At 44.3% G+C, this 22,394-nt stretch overlaps 1 protein-coding gene across 5 annotated transcripts in view; it reads right to left on the reverse strand.

Moving 5' to 3' along the window:
• Positions 1–22,394, reverse strand: part of TRAF3IP2 (TRAF3 interacting protein 2) — a 47,793-nt gene extending 25,399 nt beyond the window's left edge. Inside the window, exons 1-4 of one of the 5 annotated variants that reach the window (XM_027819858.3) lie at positions 22,176–22,394; positions 21,964–22,048; positions 9,218–9,304; positions 8,201–8,980 (exon numbers count right to left, since the gene is read on the reverse strand). In XM_027819858.3, coding sequence (XP_027675659.2) covers positions 8,201–8,980; positions 9,218–9,233 — 796 coding nt within the window. In that variant the 5' untranslated portion in view covers positions 9,234–9,304; positions 21,964–22,048; positions 22,176–22,394. The remainder of the gene's footprint in view (positions 1–8,200; positions 8,981–9,217; positions 9,305–21,963; positions 22,049–22,175) is intronic. The other 4 variants (XM_027819861.3, XM_037894650.2, XM_007057415.4 and 1 more) reach the window with 4 other exon arrangements.

The following is a 22,394-nucleotide window of genomic DNA, read 5'->3' on the forward strand; positions in this document are numbered from 1 at the left end:
TTCTTGTCAGCCATGAGGGTTAGAGACTTAAAAAAAATCAGTTATTGTAAGTCTGCTGATAAAATTATGAATTGGCAACATTCTATTTATTTGTACCACTGTGGGTCGTCCCCCCTGCCGCCACCCTATTAGCTGTGTCACTGCTAGGCATGGTTTGAAAAAGCCCAGAGGGAATGCAAAATGAAAGTAAACATGTTTTGGGGGATGTTGCTTGTAGTCGGCTCGAGGGGGACAGGCACTGCTATGTGAGGGATTGGGTTGCCTTAAAGGATTTTAAGACAACACAGTCTCACCTCTTTCATTTGGATATTCCTGATGCTATAATAAATGGATATTACTTACCTGTAACTGGAGGTTCTTTGAGGGGTGTGGTCCCTATCTGGATATTCCACATGTGGGACATACATGTACCTGCATCCAGATTTTTTTGTTTGCAAGCAGTGTCCTTTGGCCTTTATGTGTGCCATTGCTCTCCTTGTGCTCTGAACTGAGGGCATAAAAGATAGTGAGGGCTGATGCCGCTCCAGTTTCCTATTCTTACCTCAGTTAAAACAGTCCGCAGCAGAGGGGACAGAGGGCAGGTAGTGGAATATAGCTAGGGAGCACACATCTCGAAGAATCTCCAGTTACAGGCTAAGTAACCTCTATTTCTTCTTCAAGCGATTGTCCCTATGTGTATTCCACACGTGGGAGATTAACAAACAGTAGTCAGACTGCAGGTTGGTGCAAGGATGCAGAAGTGATAACTAAATGTAGTACTGCTGGCCCCACAGCTGTATCCACAGTTGACAACTGGATCAGAGCTTAATGTCTCATAAAGGCATGAAGAGAGTTCCAAATAGCTGCTCTATATATCTCTAGGAGAGGTACATCTCTCAGTTATGAGGCCGAAGTAGCTTACTCTCTAGTGAAATGAACCTTCATCCCCTCTGGAGGGGGAATATGAGCTAGTTGGTAACTGTGACTCAATGCATCCCTTTATTCACACCCTGCATACGACTGTAATAATCTTTGTATAAAATATGCCATGTGAGGTATCATTTGAAAACTAACAACTCAGTGGTCAATAATATCATGGTGAAATGTGTGTAGCAATGTTATATGTGAACTTATGAACACAAGCTAAAATTATGACTGAGATGTGTTTATCAGACAAGTTTGGGGAGGGGGTAAATCTGTTTTTCAGAGACAAAGGACAAGCTAATGCCTCTAGCCAGATGTCATCATAGCTGATTGGCAATCACTGGTCAAGTGGCCATTCTATGGCAGCGAAGTGGGGCAGCAACAGATCGACCTGCATTTTAGCAAGCAACACTGTGGAACTTCTTTCACCACAAGAATCCATGTCTCCATACTCTCGGCAGGAAGGAAATTTATCTAGGGGTAACCCTCAGGAAAATGCATTTCAAAGGGTGACTGGACTATAAAAGCTAGAGACAAAAACACCCCAGAAATTCTCTTTCTTTCTCTCCCTATCTCTCTTTCACCTAAAATGAACCAGCCTTTGGACTTTGGGAGGGGTTCTGATCTGAGAATTTGGTCAACCCTGTTGCTGGGAGTATGTGATAAGGATTTTACCTTGAACCAAATCTGGTTTGTTATATTTTAGTTACTACGAAGTGTTTTATCTTTATTTCTCTTGTAACCATTTCTGACTTGTACTTGTACTCACTTAAAATCTCTCTCTTTGTAGTTAGATTTACTTGTTTTATTCTTTAAACGCAGCATTGGATTAGTTTTGACTAAACTGAATTGTTTAGGTAACTCCAATTAAAGTAGCAAACTGTTGTATATTGACCCCTTACAGGAGCAACAGAACTTTAATATCTGCACTGTCCAATAGAGGGCTGGACAGTACAGAACATATGTTTTGGGGAAATGTTGGGACTGGCTGTGTGTTGGGGTCATCCTGCAGTAGTAACCAAGGCTCCTGGAAGCCAGAGAGTGGCTGATGTGTTGTTGATAGGGCACTGGGGTCAGAGCTTCTGGGCCAGGACTGTAGCTATACACAGACATTGAAGGCATGATCTGCATGCAGTTTGCCTGTTTGTGAGTGGCCCACTTGGAAGCTACAACAGCAAAGCATTGTGAGGCACCAAAGCTGCAGGGCAAGTGGTGACAAGCCCTCACTGGTCTGGATTGTACCCTGGAATGTGACAGCATCAAAGGGTAATACAACCAAAGATCCATTCTGAAAATCTCTGCGTCAATACAGCTTGACCCCTTGACCTCTGCTACGGAAACAAATAGCTTAGGGGTATCTCTTAACGTTACTTGCAGATAAAAGGTCAAAGCCCTTCAGATGTCTAGGGAATGCAGCCATCTCTCTTCATCTGAGGTATGCAGTTTTGGGGAAAAAAAACCTGGTAAATGGATTACCTGACTTATATAAAACTCAGAAACTAATTTAGGAACGAATCTAAGGTGTGGTCATAACGAGACCTTTTCTTTACAGAAGGTAGCATATGGTGAGTCTGACTCTTCTGGCTGACGTTACGGCTAGTAGAAATGACCCCTTCACAGACAGATGCATGTGGCTGGAGGCTCAAAAGGGGGACTGGTGAGTGACAATAAAATTGGTGAGGTACGAACTTCACCAATGGTGGCAAGGATCTGAGAATCCCCATCAGAAATCTAGTTGAAACAGGATGAGTAAATATTGCATACAATAAGAACTGATCGCTGCTAAATGCACTCGCAGGGAACTGAGCATGAGACCCAAAGACTCAAGGGTAAATAGATGCTCTAAGATAGCAGGGATAACAGCAGATTCTGGAGACAAGCTGCGCTGGTGAGCCCAAGAGGAGAGAAACTTCCATTTTGCTAAGTAACGGCATCTTGTAGAGTCTTTTCTAGCTTGGTTAAGCATGGATTGCACCCTTTTAGAATGAGTGATCTCTTTCTGATGCCCATCCAAGTACCAGGCCCTGAGGTGCAGCAGTCCCAGATTGGGGCGGTGAATCTGCCCTTGTGCTGTGTTAGAAGATGCGGCAATGTGGGGATGTTCATGGGTGGGTGAACTGAGGGCTTCAGCAGATCTGTAAACCAGAACTGTGTCAGCCAGTTGGGTGCAATCAGAGGGACTCAAGATTTGTCTTGGTAGATCTTGCGTAGAACTTGTGATACCAATGGGGTGGGAAGGAAGGCATATACCAGGTGATTCTTCCATAACACCGGAGGGTATCTCCCATCAAGCCCTTGCCCAGGGCTGCTCTGAATAGTACTAAGGAAGTTTCCTGTTCTCCCATGAGGCAAAAAGGTCCCAGGCTGCCATTTCCCATTGGGCAAGACATCACTGAGAACTGAATTATGACTTCCATTTGTGATTTGCAGAAATATGTCTGCTCAGGCAGTCCACTAGGGCAGTGGCTCTCAACCTTTCCAGAATACTGTACCCTTTCAGGAGTCTAATTTGTTTTGCATACCCCAAGTTTCACCCCACTTAAAAACTATTTGCTTACAAAATCAGACATAAAAATACAGAAGTGTCACAGCCCACTATTACTGGGAAATTGCTGACTCAAGTATATTTGAGCCTGTCTTTCACTCATGAGCCTTGTCTGAAGCCCAAACCCAGGCAGCGGGGCTGAAGCATGTAACTTAGCCTCACTGAGCTCCCTGTGGTGTGTTACCCTGGGCAATTGCCCTGCTTGCCACTCCTTAATGCTGGCATTTGGACACTCCCTAAACCCATCCCTCGATCCCCCTGCAACTCCCAGGTTGAGAAACACTGTCTAAATGAGTTGAGTACCCCCGGAAGATCTCTGAGTACCCCAGGGCTACATGTACCCCTGGTTGAGAACCACTGCACTAGGAAGTTTTGCACCCCTGGTAAATTTGTTGCTGATACGATTATGCCATGGCTGATGCACAAGTTCCAGAGGGTGATTGCCTCTATGCACCATGGGAGAGATCTCATTCCTCCATGCTTGTTTGTATGAAATACCATTGTCACCTTGTCTGACCTTCTTTGGACATCGGGATCGGATGAGTGGGACAAAAATGTCACAGGCTCAACAGACCACCTGGAGTTCTAGTAAATTGATATGCATTCTGGACTCATGTAGGGGCCAGATGTCTTGTGCCATATGCTCACCCATGTGAGCATCCCAGCCCAAGAAGGAGGTGTCAGTAACAATAGTTGCATCGGGAGTTAGTGTCCCCGTCTGAACTATCTCTGGTTTTGTCCACTAGACAAGAGTGTCTAAAACTTTGGGTGGAAGTGTCACTTTGCCGTTTATGTTGTCCTTCTCTGGTGAGTATATGAGAGAAGTCATGCTTGTAGGCAGCAAAGATGAAGCCTGGTGAACATGTGTGGATGAGACCACATGGCCAAGGAGGAAAAGGCAAGTTCTGCCTGAAATCCTGGGTCTGATAGTGACCTGATGTATGGAATGGTGCATAGCCTGAACCCTTTGAGAGACAGATAAGCTCTTGGTGTAGTTGAGCCTAATGTTACCCCATAAAGTTTCTGAATCTTGTGGGGGGTCAATGTGGATTTTTTGTGATTGACACAGACAGCCAGAGAAGGCAGAAGGCTGAGTATAACACTGGTTGCCACTGGTTTTCCTCATCAGAAGCCAGTCATCGAGGCAAGGCAAGACTCTATATTCCTCTCTTCTCATCCACTACTGAAAAAAACTTTGTAAAGATCCTGGGAGCTGTACTTAGACCAAAGAGGAGGACTCTGAATTGGTAGTGCTCTGCATCGGAGAGGAGCCTGAGGAACCTCCTATCGGCTAGATGGATGTCTGTGTGAAAATATGCATCTTTCCTACCGCGATCCATGACACAGGTGTCCTTTTCTAATGAGGGAATTATTGGTGCCAAGGATATTGTGTGTAATTTTAGTTTTCAAATGAGCCCATTCAGACTACTTCCAATTGAGAATCAGCCTCCATCTCCAATTCTTCTTGGGGATCAAGAAGCAAGGGGAATAGAATCCCTTCCCTTGATGTTGAGCTGGAACCTTTTCTATGGCTCCCTTGAAGAGAAGGGAGTTCTAGAATAGAATATTCTCATGAAAATGCTCCCTGAACAGGAACTGGGAAGGGGGTTTGTATGTATGAGGTACCAGAAACTCGATTAGATAGCCACCACAAATAGTTTCTAATACCAATTTGTCTGAGGTTAGGGCTCTCCAGTTTTTGGCAAGTTGGGTAAAGGTGGCCTCCAAATACCAGAGGAGGGGAATGAAGTGGTGTCAAAAAAGGGACTTGGGTCTCGACAGTCCCATCGAAAGAAGCTCTTCGCTTGGTGGTTAGAGTATGATGTGGCAGTGGATGTTGCAGAGGCTGGGTTCTTGGGTCTATAGACCTTCTGTCTCTTGTGTGGTGGCTCCTGAGGACAGATCTGGGATGGTACTCTGCAGCTCTCTAGGGAAATCTGGGGATTGTAACCACAAGTGTCTCCTCATAACAATGGCCATTATCAGAGGGAGTAGCCTTTGGGTGCTGTTGTTTGGACTGCTCTATAGGAACCTGCACCACCACAGAGTTAAGTGGTAGGTCAGAGGACAAAAACTCTCCCTCTTTGGGTGGAACAAGGTAATACTTCTTAGCCCTCTTAGGAGCGGGAGCACAAGAAGCAGGAGTGTGCCAAACTACTTTTACCTTGGATGACCTTGTTGATGGGGAGAACAACTTGACTGGCTGCAGAATGTTGAGTAAACTGAGCTGAGGCTCCTGGACTTCCTCCAGCTGAATCTGTAGCTCAGGACCCACCCTGTGTGTGAGCTCCGTGGTATTGTTTAAAGTTGTCTGGAGAAGATGGAGTAACCCCCTCTCCAGTAAGATGACAAGATTGCTCCCAGAACTGTTGGAACCAGTGGATCTGTCTCATCTTCCCCTTTCAGATATTCTGACAGGACCAGTTGCAAGTGTCTGGGCAATGGTAAATAGGACTCCTGCACTGATTCTTGGTATTAGGGTAGGATTTTCGCCGTCTCCAATATGACAGTAGGATGGATCAACTGGCAGAAGAGGACCCCATGGCATAGGATACCCCAGAACCCCAATCATCTGGGACTCTTGTCTCGTGTCACCTCTGTGTGAGGCAGCAGAGACTCCTGCGGGGCCTCAGAATCATCAGAAGAGAAAGCTGGATCTCTTATCTCCAGTGGAACCGACATTACCGATGGTCGTGCCTCAAGGTGGGATGGGAGAACAACTCTGCCTCATCAGAATTATCTTCCTCTGGTGTCCTGGAATAGAGATGGTCCCAGAGGAAGGGGTGAATGTGGATAGGGAAGAGCAAAGATGTTCTCTGGGGAGATGTAAGTCTCTGATTGCCCATTGGCGGAGCCACTGGAACCAGAGTCTCCCTGGTTACTGTGGTGGTTGGCTCCCTCCAGGTCATGTTGCTACAGGTACTGCATCAGCTCTAGAAGTGGATGGGAGCACCAGGAACTCTTTATCTGACCCTCCACCATCAGAGCAGACGTTGGAACTGTTGGATCTGTACCTTTGTGTACCTCCTTCTCCTGTCAAAAAGATTTATTCAGGCCTAAGTCCTTAGCACCTACGTGCACTGGCTCTCCTCACTTTGTTGGGGTCAGGAAGGGTTCTTTTCTCTTTGGGACAGTTTTAGATTAAGATCACTTATCCTTATGTCTGTGGGAGTGCCATTTGCTCTCCTCTGAGCCCTTCTCCTTAGGCTTACCAGTCTTAGCCTCTGTTCCTGAGCTCATACTCAGAGGGGTGCTGCCCTCTTGGTAAGACTGTTTGGGGGGCGGGGGGAAGGGCCCCTGGCTTGGATCTGATTGGGGCTTCATTGCCTTCTTTGTGAAAAATGCTTTTTGAGTCTCAGGTCCAGGTCCTCACAAGTTCTGGGGGAAAAGAGCAGCACATGTATGGCAGAAATATGAGCCTCCCCCAGGCAATAGAGGTAATGCTGATGTTTGTTGCTTGCTGAAAAGGAATGAGGGCAGGAAACACACTCTTTGAACTCCAGGACCCAGGGCATAACCCCAGACTTCTCGGAGGGAGAAGTCCGGGGGCGGAGGTGAAGGGGAAGAGAGTGGGGAAAAACACTATCTAACTATACTATGTATACTATACTATAAGAACTACTACAACTATTAAAGCTAACTATATAAGATATCTTACAGCAATGACACAGTAAAAAAGGAACTGAGGAAACCAAAACTTCCAACTAAAGTCATACAGCGACAATGCCTGCAAAAAATTCTGGACTTGTGTGCATGCATATCCCATCTGTGCAATACACATAGGGACCACCACTCAAAGAAGAAAAATTACTTATCACAAACACAGTGGAATCACATATCCATGGTTTCTGACATCAAGTGCGTCATATAATGAATATGTAAAGTAACAGTCCTTGGGCGAATAGCTTTGCTGAGAGGATTTCTTTGACATCAAAAGCAGTTTTACGGTTCTTTCATGAATGGAAGATAGCAGGTGCTCAGGGCTAGATTACAGCCTGTGAACACAATACACTATATTGTTATTGCCTAGAAAATACATAATAGAATGCAGTAAGTGCAAAGCCTTATTGTGGGCTGTGATTGCCTAATAATCATTTGAAATTTAGAAAGCTGTCAGGAGGTGATTTATGCTGCACTGTGCATGTAACAGGGAGGACCACAGTTTCCAGCTTCTTGGTCCTGACCAAATCCATTCCAGCCATTTGCTGTTTGTCTTTCGGATATGATTGAAATATTGCTTTGATTTCTCTGTGGGGATCCTCCCCTCGTTCGCATTTTAAAACAAACTGTACCCATTCTGTTAGTGTACAGCTGCACACAATGTGTGTGTGTGGAGGAGGGAGGGAAGAAGCAAGGGGATATTATGAATTTAGCTCTTCTTCTCCAGGAAATTAAGTGATGCAAGGAGAAGAGAAATGACCAGAACATAAAACACCAGCAAGGAAGTTGGAACACAAAATGCATGACAGGGAAAGAATAGCTTTTCTGCAATAGTACCAACTGTGTTCTGATGAGTGAACTTTGAGGCCTAGAACTGATTTATCTGAATTGAAGGTTCTGCCTTAGCAAATTCACTGACATCATGCTAACATTTAGGAAGATAAAGGGGTTAGTAATAGGTGTTAGAAAACAATAGATGCATCCTGTGAAGGAAGTACAGTAGGAATAACAACTTATTAAAACATAGTTTGGAGCTAAGAGGGTGATAACATAGAAAAGCATATTAAATGCTGGTCAATAACATTAACTTACATGGATTTGGGTGGTGTGGATCAACTGGACAATGGTATCTGAGGTTCCAGTGAGCTTGTGGAGAAAAATTACGGTGTAGCATTTGTTGGTATACAGGATACTGCTGAGGTTCAATTCTGAGAAACTCTCTGGATATTAATGGTCCTGGAAGGTCCTGGGGGTTAAACACAGATGTAAGTGGTAACGGAGGTTCTAACTGCCTGATGCCCATGACATCCCAAAGCTGAGAATCATATCCAGTGTCTACAGTTGGCAGGTCGAATGGCGCTCTGTTGTTTGATGGCTGATGTGACTGTAAATTCTCTTGGCTTTTGTCATCAAATGCATTCTGTGAAACATCAGAAAAACTTTTGTTTGATTTACTAGAGTTGTGTCCAGTATAAGGAGAATCAATTGAAAGCTGAGATCTCAATAGCTTATTTGTTTTCTCCATAGCTAAAAGATGAGACTGAGGTGGGAGCATCCCAGCCTCTGATTCAGTGGAAGGCACATCTTTTCCAGAATCCTGATATCTTACCCAAAGACTACTGTCATAATCCTCCCTTGCTATGTTGTGTGGTACAGGCTGATGATGGTTTGCAAGCTCTGAGGATTTACGTAAATGTGACTGATCAGCCAAGGAATTTTGAGACATTTGAGTTGGATATAGTCCTAAAGGTACCAAATTCTCCGTATTTTCAATAGAAGGTTTCAAAGCCTCTTCTAGTGAATGTTCTGGAAATGGGGACCAGAATGCAGATTCATCAACTTCAACTGGTATGCTTCGACTCATCACAGTGCCTGAAAAGGGAAGAACAAACAATATAAAACTATCTGCTCATGGTTAATTCCTGGAGTTACTATGAAGATAAACTTATATCTTCAATGTTATGATTCAAGACCACAGAGTGAAACTTTAAAGACAGAATATGACAGAGCAGTGATGTGTTTTTAAAGACAGATCAACAATAGGAATATCTCTGCTTGGTTGACTTTTGATGAAGAAACAAATGCATTGAGCAATAGCCTTTGACTAACCTGCAATGGAGGCCATTTCGAGTTTTTGTGAAGACTGTGGAAATATGAATCAAGTTTCTTAATTTGGTGCCAGGATTTTCCAACAAACTGGAAAACAAGAAAAATTATCCCTATTGAAACAGTGCAGTTTCATACAGTTAAAAATCTAGAAATAATGACTATGTATCAGAGATTTACCATGATTTACATGATTAAAGTTCTGAGAATCACATTTCAGAAAACAGAGAAATTTAAGGGCGCTTCTTGTACTTTGTGTTCGATCCTGCTAAGTCTGGAAGGACAGCCTGTCTTGTGTTATTTCCAGACAGAAAGTTTAGGTTATTCTGATATGGGGATTTGGTTCAGCCTGTTCCAGAGATGGGACCAACTGCAAGTTGTGGATCCAGACCTGATAATGAGCCCCACCTTGCTGCCCATGCTCTACACTCTCCTTCTCAGCCAAATGAAAGAACTCTGAGTCCTGAGTTAAACTTAATGACTAAAGCCAGTCTCCAATTGCTGGCTCTTATTTCAGCCAAAGCAGTTCATCCATTTGGTTATTACATGTTTACTGTTAACTCAGGTTACAGGGAGTTTACAGACATTTGGAAATTTTTGTTGTTCTTTAGGTTCCCTTTTTCTGATGATGTAATAACCTTGATTGAATGGTACAGGTCATATGGAATTTCAGATGCCCTGCCAGCATTCAATAGGGATCCAAATTGTAAAGTCATCAGCTTCTTTTTATGGTGTTGCCAGTAAAACAGTTCCAGCCAAACTACTTTCATAATGTTTTAATATAGCATTGTCATTACAGTAGCAGCCAGGCCCAAAGCATGCAGCATTTCTATACCAACTTTGGAGCGTTAGAACTATGTGCCCCACTGTTCAACTACACAAAACATTCTTTCTATGCTCAACCTAAAGTTATCTGACAAGAGTACTGATTCTTGGATAGCATGACCACTCTCAATTGGCCTCTAATATTTCAGAGTGGGCCTCAAGGGGCTTTCTTTAAATTATAATATAAATAAGTCGTCAAATGAAGCTATGTAAGCCAACACCTTGTAAAAGGCTGCAACAGCCAACAACCTAATAGATAATAGGCTGTTATGGGCAAATTCTATATACAGTTCTGGCACCCTCAGGGCTTCTAACAGATAGGATGAGGAAATATGCACCACCCCCTTTACAGTTTTACTTCTGTCCTATTGGAAGAAGCCAGAAACCAAACTAGGACAATCAATAAAGATGACTGGGACAAGAACTCACAGCAAAGCAAACGGCAACATCCACCACCAACAGAATTTGGCTTAAAAGCCTTAATAATCACAAGCATAGAGTATTAAAGAGCTTCCAGTAAACCAAGAAGAAATTTACTTCAGTTACAATATTCAGTAACAAGTAGTTTAAAGAGAAAGCTGTACATAAAGAGTATGTTCCAATGAACAAAGAATTCAAAACAGTCAAGCAAGATCATTGAGAAATATCATGTTCTGTGTCTAACTGAGAAATGTCTCAACACCATTCTGGTTTCAGTAGCTCTTTCTCCAAAAATGTGTCCCTTTAATTTGAAAAAGTAAAAACATGCTCTTTATAGTTAATTCTTGGTCAAACTGGGGAAGAGCAATTGCCAATCCAGTTCATCTGCTCTAAAATGTTCCCACAAGTCTTGTTCTTTTGCAGTAGCATAAAGGAAATAATACAATATAAAAACTGAAGCAAATCCAATTTGACTTTCCTCAGAGGAAAATCATTGCAAAAGGGACGTACATGTAGCAAGAGTTCTGGCAGATTTAATCTTTTTTAACTTTCACATCTTCAAACCCAACCATGTCAGAGAGTATGTATAGCTTATTAAGGCTGTAGGAGCCAATGTGATAAAAATCACCAAAATCTTCACAAGGCATAGCCACAAGGAAGACCAAAAAATGGAGATTTTAGGACAGATCCTTGAGTGCTTTGTGGCCAGTGCGTAATACTACTGTATTACATAGGCCAAACCCTATTTGTACCCCACATGTTGATCAATTCTCTGTAACTGTGATCCTGAAGCAGCATAGAGCTGGTGACATGGCACAAGAAAACCACCTCTGGCACAGTGACGTTTCAGGTTGTGGTTCTCTGAAAAGGAGATGTGGCCTGGCAAAATTATTCTCCACAGCTCCTGGGCTGTACGTCTAGAGAAAGGGTTTCTCCAATGTCTAACTTCATTTTTTTCTACACAGGGTAACTTACCACTATAGTTACATATATAGTTTATAATTAAACTGCTATAACTATGCTGGTAAATTTCCCAATGTAGACAAGCCCTCAGAGCAGTTATTAGGCAGCACTAACACACAGCACATGTAGCTGCTTTGTCAGATACCCAGACACAGGCCAGAGAACAAAGTACAGTGCTAACTAGATTCCTTTTTATTGCAGGCATCCATGCCTGAAATCCTGACAGTAAGCTCACCAACATCATACAGTTTTTCCTGTGGTTTGTATCCCTTTTCCCTTAAGCCATAGACATATGATTGCTACTTTTAGCTGAGTCAGTGTCCTGTGACAGTAATAATGCGTGTGACTCTAAAGGGAAAACAGAGTTCTCATAGTTGGCACAGGATTAAGATGGGGACTTGCTTTACTCTGTTCTTTGCAATAGATGAAGAAGTGATAGTTGCTTGGAAAGGTTGGTTATATCAGTGGTTCTCAACCTTTCCAGACTACTGTGCCCCTTTCAGGAATCTGATTTGTCTTGCATACCCCCAGGTTTCACCTCACTTAAAAATGACTTGCTTACAAAAATCTGACAAAAATACAAAAGTGTCACCACACTCTATTACTGAAAAATTGCTTACTGTATTTTTACCATATATTTATAAAATAAATCAATTGGACTATAAATATTGTGTGTACATTTCAGTGTATAGTATATAGAGCAGTATAAACAAGTCATTGTCTATATGAAATTTTAGTTTGTACTGACTTTGCTAGTGCTTTTTATGTAGCCTGTTGTAAAACTAGGCAAATATCTAGATGAGTTGATGCACCCCCTGGAAGACCTCTACGTACCCCCAGGGGTACATGTATTCCTGGTTGAGAACCACCTGCTTATATCACTGCCCCCATCATTCTTGTACTGCGATCAGATGACTCTTCTGGGAATATGGGTTAAGGCCAGGTTTAACAAAGGTATTCAGGCACCTAATGCTGCAGATAGGTGCCTAGTGATATTTACAAAAGTGCCTAAGTAGACTAGGTGTTAACTCCCATTGAAAGAATCACTTGTATGCATATTTAGGCACCTAAATACCTTTGTAAATATGGCAACAAGGGTCCCCGGCCATGGCGTGCTTGCGCATACTTGCTTCGTGACTGGGGAATTAGTTGGGATGTGTATGATTTATGGGCAACTTTGGACCAACCCCCAAGTGAAGAAACGACCAGTGTAATGGCATACTTCACACATGGGTGAAAGCCGATTAAGGGGCCATAAGGGACATCTCTAGACTTTATTCACATTGCAAACTCTCCTCCCACCATTGACTAGCATCTGCTCTTTCATAAGATGTTTCCCTTGGTATCCATCTTGGATCGTAAAGATAATGGGCAAATTCATCTGTGGTGTAAACAGGCATAACTCCATTGACTTCGTAAGTCATACTAACTTAGCATCATTATTATGTGCAACTATCAAACATCTGAACATGGCAAATTACAGAAACAAATTCATCGGCTGAATCTGTCTGTTGTCTCTTTGATGGTCACTGAAGCGAGCATATCAAAACACCAGAAAAGCACTCCAGTTGGAAATTCTGTCTTCAACAGCTGTCAGCCTAACACCAACACTGATAAAATTGCCGGCCAAGTGAGGAAATGACCTGTTGGGAAGAATCAAGCATCTGATTCAAAGCCCACTGGCTTTGAATGATGCAACTGAGAGTCCTCTTGCTCCTAGATATATAGGTCATTTTCAGTGTGAGCATTCAAGCAGCAGGGGGTAATATAAAATCTCAAGGGACTATTTGAAACACCTTAGTAATATACTAAGTTACATCCAACATAAATACCCCTTGCTGCATACTAAACCAGTTGCCTCTTGTCTTATCCTCTGTGGACATGACAACGGAAACACTTTCTCCTTTCCTATTGGTGTGTCTGTTTTTAAACCACGCTCATCACCATACTGTCTGTATGCCTAGAATTTTAATCCCTCAGGTTCTGTGACTCTGGGTGGTGTATAGGGGTGCAGTTTTGGCTACCCCGTGTCAGAGGGGGTGAATTAAACCCATTGAATGCAATGTTTGAGAAATTAAAACTTTAGACTAAAAACTCAAACCTTAGGAAAGGATGAGGATGCTGGAATCAGACCTGTCCCAGCTTATTACATAGTTTTCTTTGTTTTTATCTTATAGTCCACAAGAATGACAGAAAAGAGATATGGCCTTTCCATAAACACGATATAGGTTCAAGAGATGAATAACCATGTAGTCAAATATTATCTGCTCTCAGAATGCCAAACCAACACAAAAGTCCACTGTAAAGTATATTTTTTAAAAGATCTTGGTTGGTGAACAGGCTCCACAACATCTATTGGTTAAAATGTCAATAACAGTTTCTTCTCCAAAATTAATGCTAATTATGCCTTATAGTAAACTTGGAACAAATAAGGAAAAATTGTTTCGGTCCAAGGCCTCACCTGTCTGCTATTAGATTTACATGATCTTTGAGACATTTCAGATACCCAGAAGATGTGAATGTTTCAAACAACAAACCAAACCAAAAACCAAACCCCACAGCGTGGCTATCACCCAAACGAGAACGAAAGCTTTCTACCTCCCTTGGAAGTTGCAGACAGAGTTTTTCCTCTTGTCTTCCTGTGAAACATAAGATAAAAATAAAGAAAACAGTTTTCTGGCTCTTCTGATCATTCTACTTAATAGTCTTAATAAGCTGGCATTTCTTTAGCATAAAATCTCTGTCCAGTCCTCCCTTGCTTGCATGATCTTCCTTGAAAGGAGACCTGGCAAAGCTGCAGCTTGGTGAAGTCTCCCATTGACGGGAGAGCGCAATCTCACTTCGGCCAAAGATACCAAGAGAAAAGCTGTTGCCTGACATGCTCACCCTTGGACTAATGGTTCAGGCTGCACTAGTTTCACAATTCTCAAACAGAGAGAAAGAACTATGGGACCAAGTGATCCACCTTCTCTGGGCCATTTCTTGGGCACTGAGAATGCAGATTTTCTTTAGGGCTTGGTTTACATGCCACTGGGTATCATTATTTCTAACTCTAAGGATAGTTCGCACTGGCACAAGTTACTTAAGGAGGTTGTGGAATCCCTCTCATAGGAGACTTTTAAGAACAGGTTAGACAAACACCTGTCAGGGAGGGTCTAGGTATACTTGGTCCTGTCTTAGCGCAAGGGGCTGGACTAGATGATCTCTCGAGGTCCCTTCCAGCCCTACATTTTCTGTCATCCTCTCTCAGTGGTTTTGGTGGGAGAAAGCCGCTTTAAATTGCAGAAGCCCTGTGCAAGAGGCTACCCAAGGGATCACTGCATGCCAGGGAACCTATTCACCTTTGGGGTGATGCTGGCAGCAGGCTCAGTCCATATTTTGGTGGAAATTTCGAAAAGAAAACCCACATGTGGTTGGCAATGTTGATGATTCAGTAAGTAACATTCTTCCTCCCAAGTCTATACTGAACCAATGCTTCAGTATGACGTTACTATTCCACTCGAGGTCCCAGCTTTTGGAAGAGATGTAAAACTGAGACCTTGATCCTGTTGTTATACAGGGCCTCATGCTGTAGAGTTTCTTCCAATTCTTCTCGACATTTTTCTATTTAACTTATGCCAAAAGGAGAGCACAAGACAGACAAATAACTTACTTGGGCCCCTGTTGTCAAGAACTGGGATAAAGGAGTCCTTCAGCATATCAAAACGCTCTCAGCAAACCATGATCTGATTTCTCTTCTAGCACTGAGACAACTGGAGAATGTAGTTTATGGCCCAATGCCATCCTCAAATATATAGAACTATTTTAGGTGGTATTTTCTTATTGCCAGAAAGCTCCAAGAATTTAGTATTCCCCCATGACTTAGGGTGCCCATATGTCCCGTTTTGGCCGGGATAGTCCTCCTTTTTAAGCTCTGTATTGGATGTCACGACTGTTTTTGGCAAAACTGGGCATTTGTCCCATTTGCTTTTGCTTGAGGGGGCTATGGAGGAATGTTCAGGCAAAAGCAAATGGGACAAAGGTCCAGTTTTGCCAAAAAAAGTAATGACGTCCAGGACATTGGCTTGGGCAAGAGGCGACACCAGGTGGCTCGGGCCACACCCACACAGCAGAGGTTGGGCCAGCCTGTGAGCACTGACCATCTCTTACCCGGTGTCCCGTTTTCAGTTTAGGGAACTATGGTCACTCTACCATGGCTATACAGGAGATTACTGACAACCAGCTTGAATTCTTGTGTGGACTCCTGCAAATCATAAAGTGAGGCCTTTAGTAAATGGAATTAACATTCTAGTAGCAAATTTAGTAAAAATAAATGGAAAAAATCCCATTAACAGCCCTTGTCTCCTCTTGTTCCTTCCTCTCTCCATACTCAAAGTTTTGTAACATGTATTAATTTAGTAAATAGCCTTGGAGAGTTGCTCTTTTAAGTGAGCTGATAGACAGTGGCTTAAGCTCTTGTGACCAAACTCTTCCAAGCTTCCTTGCAACAGTTCCCAGACGGAGAGAAATTCTTCCATTTCTCCTGCCAGATAAATTGAAAGCTCTGGAGCCAAGGGAGTGCTGACTGTGTTGTTGAAACAGTCCTGGACAGCAGTGTTCACAATACAACGACCACATCATATGCTTGTTCTGGACACAGTTTGCTTTGGATGTTTCTGGTGCGGGTTGCAGGGGAGAAAGTAAGTGGAAAGAAAGGTGGGGATCAGACACTCACTTTTCCAGGTCAATAGAGCTAGGCCTGAGGTGCAGAGTTCAACAGCAGGGCTAAACTCCCTTAACATTCAAGAGTTTGTAGCTGGGGGTTAGCTTCAGGCCCATCTTTACAGTTCAAGGATTTCATAATCAACCACAAAGCATTCCATCTGTTTCCCAATTTGAAGGTCAAGATTCACATCCACACAGAATACCTCCAACTGCCTGGTTTTGATTAGACAAAACTTCTGACAAGGCAGAGAAAGGAACTTGCAACAAATGACGGTGGTTGTGCTCTCATTCTTTTTCAGGGGGCTTTGAGAGTTGAAGAGCAAAACCAAGTGAAGTCAGGCCCAAACCTTTTCGGCAGAGAGCAGTGCTGCAGACAGGGGAGCCATTTGGAACCTATGATCCAAACGATCAGGGTCAAAGGAAATCTAAGCTGAACAGTTTGTTTTTGGCTGCGCTAGCCATGTTTAGCTGCACTCATTGCTGATACCTGTTGTCACCAATGGGTACATTCCATAATGAAGACAGGACCACTGGGCCATGTTTAAAAGATAGATTTATATACTATTTGAGGGAGGGACTGATTCTTTTGTATGTCTTCTGGGAAGCACCTAGCATACTTCGGATGGTATAAAATAATAAATAATATGGTAGAACCTCAGAGTTACAAACACCTCGGGAATGGAGGTTGTTCGTAACTCTGAAATGTTCGTAACTCTGAACAAAATATTTTGGTTGTTCTTTCAAAAGTGTACAACTGAACATTGACTTAATACAGCTTTGAAACATTACTACGCAAAAGAAAAATGCTGCTTTTAACTATCTTAATTTAAACGAAACAAGCACAGAAAGAGTTTCCTTACCTAGTCAAATCCTTTTTTAACCCCTCCCCTTTTGTTCGTAGTTTACGTTTAACACAGTACTGTGCTGTATTTGCCTTTTTTTTTCTTGGGGGGGGCGGTCCTCTGCTGCTGCCTGATTGCGTACTTCCAGTTCCAAATGAGGTGTGTGGTTTACCCGTCAGTTTGTAACTCTGGTGTTCGTAACTCTGAGGTTCTACTCTATGAAACAGTGTTCTTTTTCAGTGCTGACATGTTTTCAGTTTTTTGCTATTCTTACATATTCTCTGTAACCAACACAAGGATTGTATATGGAAGGAAAACTGTAGCACATGTGTCTAACTCGAATGGGTAGGCCTTCCCTACAGTATAAAATACCATACTCATTTTCCAGCACTAGGGTAACTACACTGGTGCTAACAATGGTGCAAGTGTCTTTCCCCTTATCTGGCCAGAGGAAGGGGAAGGGGTAGTTCAGTCAGGAGGGGGTGATGGGAAATGTAAGCCCAGCTTGGCTAGGAGAAATGGGATGTACAGTGGGGAGGGGGCTAACAGGAGTTGTAGTCCCCTGCTTTACAGATCCATCATAGCACTTTCTGAAAATCAGGTTCCTTTAAGCTGTCTCCCATTGGGTACCCAAAAATCACTGGGCACTTTTGAAAATCTTGACCCAGAACTATACTCCATGGTAGCAGATTCCTGGATGCCCAACCGACTGCATGGGCTAAAAAAAAGGAGTTTGTTTTCCTACTGGAGCTTAATCAAGTCGGAGCTTCACCATCAGATCAAAATTATTGCAGTGCAATATTTACAGTGCACGTCGAAATTTTGCCAGCATTCAGCAATAGCTAATCTTATCTCAGATACCAAGATTATAATATAAGGAAACAGAATCAATACATCTTCACAGGAAGCATGACTCCCTTAATAAAGGTACGCCTTTGGAAAGTAAGGTTTTCAGGGCAGAGACTCTGCTATGTGCTTGGCACATTTTCCCCATACGTTTAGTGCAGAGGTGGGCAAACAACGGCCCGCAGGCCACATCCAGCCCATGGGACCCTCCTGTCCGGCCCCTGAGCTCCTCGCCAGGGAGGCTCGCCCCCGGCCCCTCCCCTGCAGCCTCAGCTCACTGCACCGTGGGCGCAGTGCTCTGGGCGGCAGGGCTGTGAGCTCCTGGGGCAGGGCAGCTGCAGAGCCCGGCCTGACCCGGTGCTCTGTGCTGCGCGGTGTGCGGCTGTAGCGCTGCCAGCCACCGGTGCTCCAGGCAGCGCGGTAAAGGGGCAGGGAGCAGGGGGGGTTGGATAGAGAGCAGGGAAGTTTGAGGGGGTGGTCAGGGGGCGGGGGTGTGGATAGAGTTCAGGACAGTTAGAGGGCGGGAAACAGGGGGGGTTGAATGGGGGCAGGTCGCGGGGGGGGCAGTCAGGAAGGAGGGGGGGGTTGGATGGGGCGGCAGGGGGCAGTCAGGGGCAGGGTTTCCGGGGGCAGTCAGGGGATAGGGAGAAGGGGTGGTTGGATGGGGCAGGGGTCCCGGGGGGGCAGTCAGGAAGGAGGGGGGGTTGGATGGGGCAATGGGGGGCAGTCAGGGACGGGAGGTCTGGGGGCGGTCAGGGGACAGGGAGAAGGGGGTGGTGGATGGGGCAGGGGTCCCGGGGAGGGCATCAGGGGGCGAGAAGCATGGGGGGGGGGTCGGATGGGGTTGGGGGCCGGGCCATGCCTGGCTGTTTGGGGAGGCACAGCCTCCCCTAACCAGCAATCCATACAATTTTGGAAACCCGATGTGGCCCTCAGGCCAAAAAGTTTGCCTGCTCCCGGTTTAGTGACATGTATTTCTAGTGACTGCTAGGTATACTCTAAAACAACAACCACATTATTTAAATGCTAGTTAATGTTGCTAAATGATAACAACATGCTTGCATATCACATCAGTAACAAAATGCAAGCTTTTGAAAACAAGGAAATGAATAGTTAATGTCATAAATCCTGAACTGTCCACAAAATAAACGCACACATGCATATGAACTATAATGAAAAGTATATTTTATCAAAACATAATGATAACTTTGACCACTGAATTACTGATTTTAATATAATTGTGTTTTCTTTATTTCAGTGGCAAAAGATTTGCTTTTATGAGATGCTTCTAAGCGGAGTACATTCTCAGCTAACACAGGGCTAGATTGGTACTCTTTAGGCACAGCCCAGAAGGCGTAGGGGGTGCATTGCCCCAGGGAAAACACCAAGGCATTCTGGCTTAGAGTCAGAATACCTCCTGGAGCTTTCCATTGAACAGGGGGTGCGCACACACCACTACCCCACAATGCTGGCTGGTGTACAGGGGGACCAACACAGCCACAAATCTCCACTCCTCCCTGCCCCTTAAGGGTGGCATGCATCTCCGTGGGGAGTAGCTAGGGTGCTGGCCATGTGCTTTCTTGAGCATAAGGCTTGGAATTCTGCCTGGCTCTGATGCTCCCCTGAAGAGGTAGCAACACATTGCTTTAGAGCTAGAGGAAGACACAGATACCAAGTCCAAATTTTCAAACCATGGCACTATTATAATGTCGTGTGACTTCAAAGGATCTTGATGAATTTTCTTCAAACTTTGCAGAAACAGTCTCCTTTTGCTGCAGAGTAAACATGGCAATTTCCAGGCCAAATCCATTTTCCAACTCGAAGTTATGAGGATGCCAAAATAGGGCTCGATAGTGGAAGCTGGTTTCAAACTTAACTATGGAAACACTGCCACATCTCCTTAATACTATGGGTGCTGGAGAGACAGCAACGCTGTGTGCTGGGTCAACATGAGGCCAACTGTTAGACATTGACATCAGCACAGCACTGGGCAGACTTTCCCCCAGGGATCTAGTCTCAGGCTTCCCCCTCAACATGTTTCCTGATGGGGAATGAACACCCCCTCTGGGTACCTGCAGAAGGAGCCACCAGCCCTGGGTGAACACCTACACATAAGCTCCAGCACCTTCTTCCAAGGCATGCAGCCTGCCTTCCAAAGCAATCACAAAAGAGCTTCCAATGCACTGAGGATAGTAGTATATTGAAGGGCACTCTGGCTGCCATAAGCCAACATCAGAACCACTGCCCCTCAGTTCAACCCTGATACAGACTTTAGCCTGATCACAGCTGCTCCTTTGAGCTCACCAGTGCTGTGTGAAGAGCGGAGGCACATCGGAAACTAACAGGGGAGCAGTGCCTTGGGTCCTAAGAGAGTGAGAGCCCTTCGTGCCAGGCTGCTTTTGCTGGTGCCTGAGTCACTCAGATAAGATAATGCCATAGAAGACCCTGGGTAGATAAACTCTCCTCCGGTTCAAATCCTGCTAGCTCAGACTCTCACACTGGAGTGGTGTTGTGACCCTGTACACCAGGTCACAAATTTGGCCCAGTTGCTTCTCTGTTATGCCCGCAGGGAAGGGGCTCTGCTGTTACACCACCCAGCTCTGGTCAGGGGACAGGAGGTGGGCGTCTGGGCCCCCTGGGCTCCCCCTGCCGAGTTCAGGTTCTCTAACACGGGGAGGGCACAGCCCCCTCTGTTTCAAAAGTGTGTGCGTGAGGGTGAACTCCCCCCCTCATCTCTGGCACCCAGCCCTAACACAATAATCAAAGTACCCTCAATCACTCTTTGCCCAATCCCCACAGTAGGGTAAACTGAAAAACAAGATATTCCCTCCACAGGACCCTCAGCAGTGCTTGAATTGGCTAAGGCATGATTGTGACCTTACGCCATTGGGCTCTCATGCTGTTTAGGATGTGATGACTAAGTGTGTCCAGTTCAGCCTTATCCAGCTGAAATTCCTTTTCTTTGATTCCAGACAACAATCTTCAAGAGCAGTTTGCAAAAACTAAACAAATTCCCAAAGCCAAGAAGTGGTGTGGATAATGCGAAATGAACTTGAGGCCGCATGCTAAACAGGGCTTTGGGGAAATACAAGACAATGAGAGGAAGAACAGAGGTCTTACCAACCTTTTCCCCCTCCTCCATTGACATTTTTTGAGCCTATGGAGCTAGGAAGCATTTTGTTATTTCCTTGCAGATGGCACCAAAGAGTTGGTACGGTCTCTACCTAAGGTCTTGTTATTGCTAAGAAGGGTTTGCTGGTTTAGCTAGACCAGCAAACCTGCCTAGTATAGAGGAAGCTTATAACTGTCAGTATAGCTCACAAATAGCAAAATAGGCTACACCAAAACAGACTACAAAGCATAGTTTTGCTGGCATAATTGGGTCTTACACTAGTGCATATACCAGCATAGCTAGTTGGGAAAACATCACCTTCCTGACATAATTATGCTGGTATAAATTTTTAATGTAGGTCAGGCCTTAGTCCTTAGAGGATACCTTAATTTTGCAATACCATGTGATTCCAAGCAACAAGTTGCAGCTATAAGGCACCGTATATGGGGGCATATTTACTGTTCTCACTAGCCAGCAAACGTTAGTGAGAGTTGCCAAACTGAGTATCCTGAAAGGGATGTTAACATATCAGTTGTACAGCTGATTTTTAAAAATTAATATCAGATCACTTGCAATCTGTTCGGATATTACCATCAGGTTGGAAGTGTTTTATCTTGGTCTATAATCCTACTTCTTCACTGTTTTCCATAATGATGTGCCCTTTTAAGCAGTTCCTAGATTACTGGGAAACAACCCCTCGTTATGGCCGAGTAGGCAGCGAGGCATGGGCCTGCGTGGCAGGCAGTGCAAAATCACGCTGTCCCAATGGTGCCACAATTCCTCCAGAAGCTCCTGGGGAGCACAGCTGTGCCACCACTCAGAAGAATTCAGGATCACTGGCTGACCCCTGTGTGGGGGGCACAGAGGGGTAGAGGTGAAAGCTTTGTGCAAGTTACTTTCCAGTGGTACCCCTGTGCACCAGCCAGCCAGGATCAGGCCCGTCGCTGGCATTTTTCAGACGTCTATACAAATGCTTAGGATGTTAGGACGACACAGAAACATGGCGTATGTCATGCGTTTCCAGAGTGTTTACTCACAGACAGTCCTGATCCAAATCTGTAAAGCGTAGCAGCTGAAGCACAGTGAGCTGTTTGCCAAACTGACTGTTTGCTAAACTGTTTGCTAAAATGGGCAAAATAAAAAGGAGGTCAGAGCTCAGAAAGAAGAGAAAGAAAAACAAGAGGCAAAGTGGGTCAGTGGTTAGTAACAAACAGTGACAGGGAATGGCAGTATCTTTAAGAGCTCTTACCTTGGGGCTAGCAGGGACACACACTGGACTGACCAAGGGTAGAGAGCGACTGTTGGGCTTTCTCCTGCACACTCTTTTCCTGTGGATCGCTGGTTTTTTTTTCTCCCTTTATGCTCCCCTTTCTCTTTCTCTCAGGTAAGTTGCAGAACAGGCTCTGCAGCAGGAAGTAGAACTTGTATGCAAATCACAAATCAGAAGTGGAAAGCGTCAGTCTGAAAA

Source organism: Chelonia mydas, chromosome 3 (genome assembly GCF_015237465.2).
Source record: "Chelonia mydas isolate rCheMyd1 chromosome 3, rCheMyd1.pri.v2, whole genome shotgun sequence".
Taxonomy (NCBI): domain Eukaryota; kingdom Metazoa; phylum Chordata; order Testudines; family Cheloniidae; genus Chelonia; species Chelonia mydas.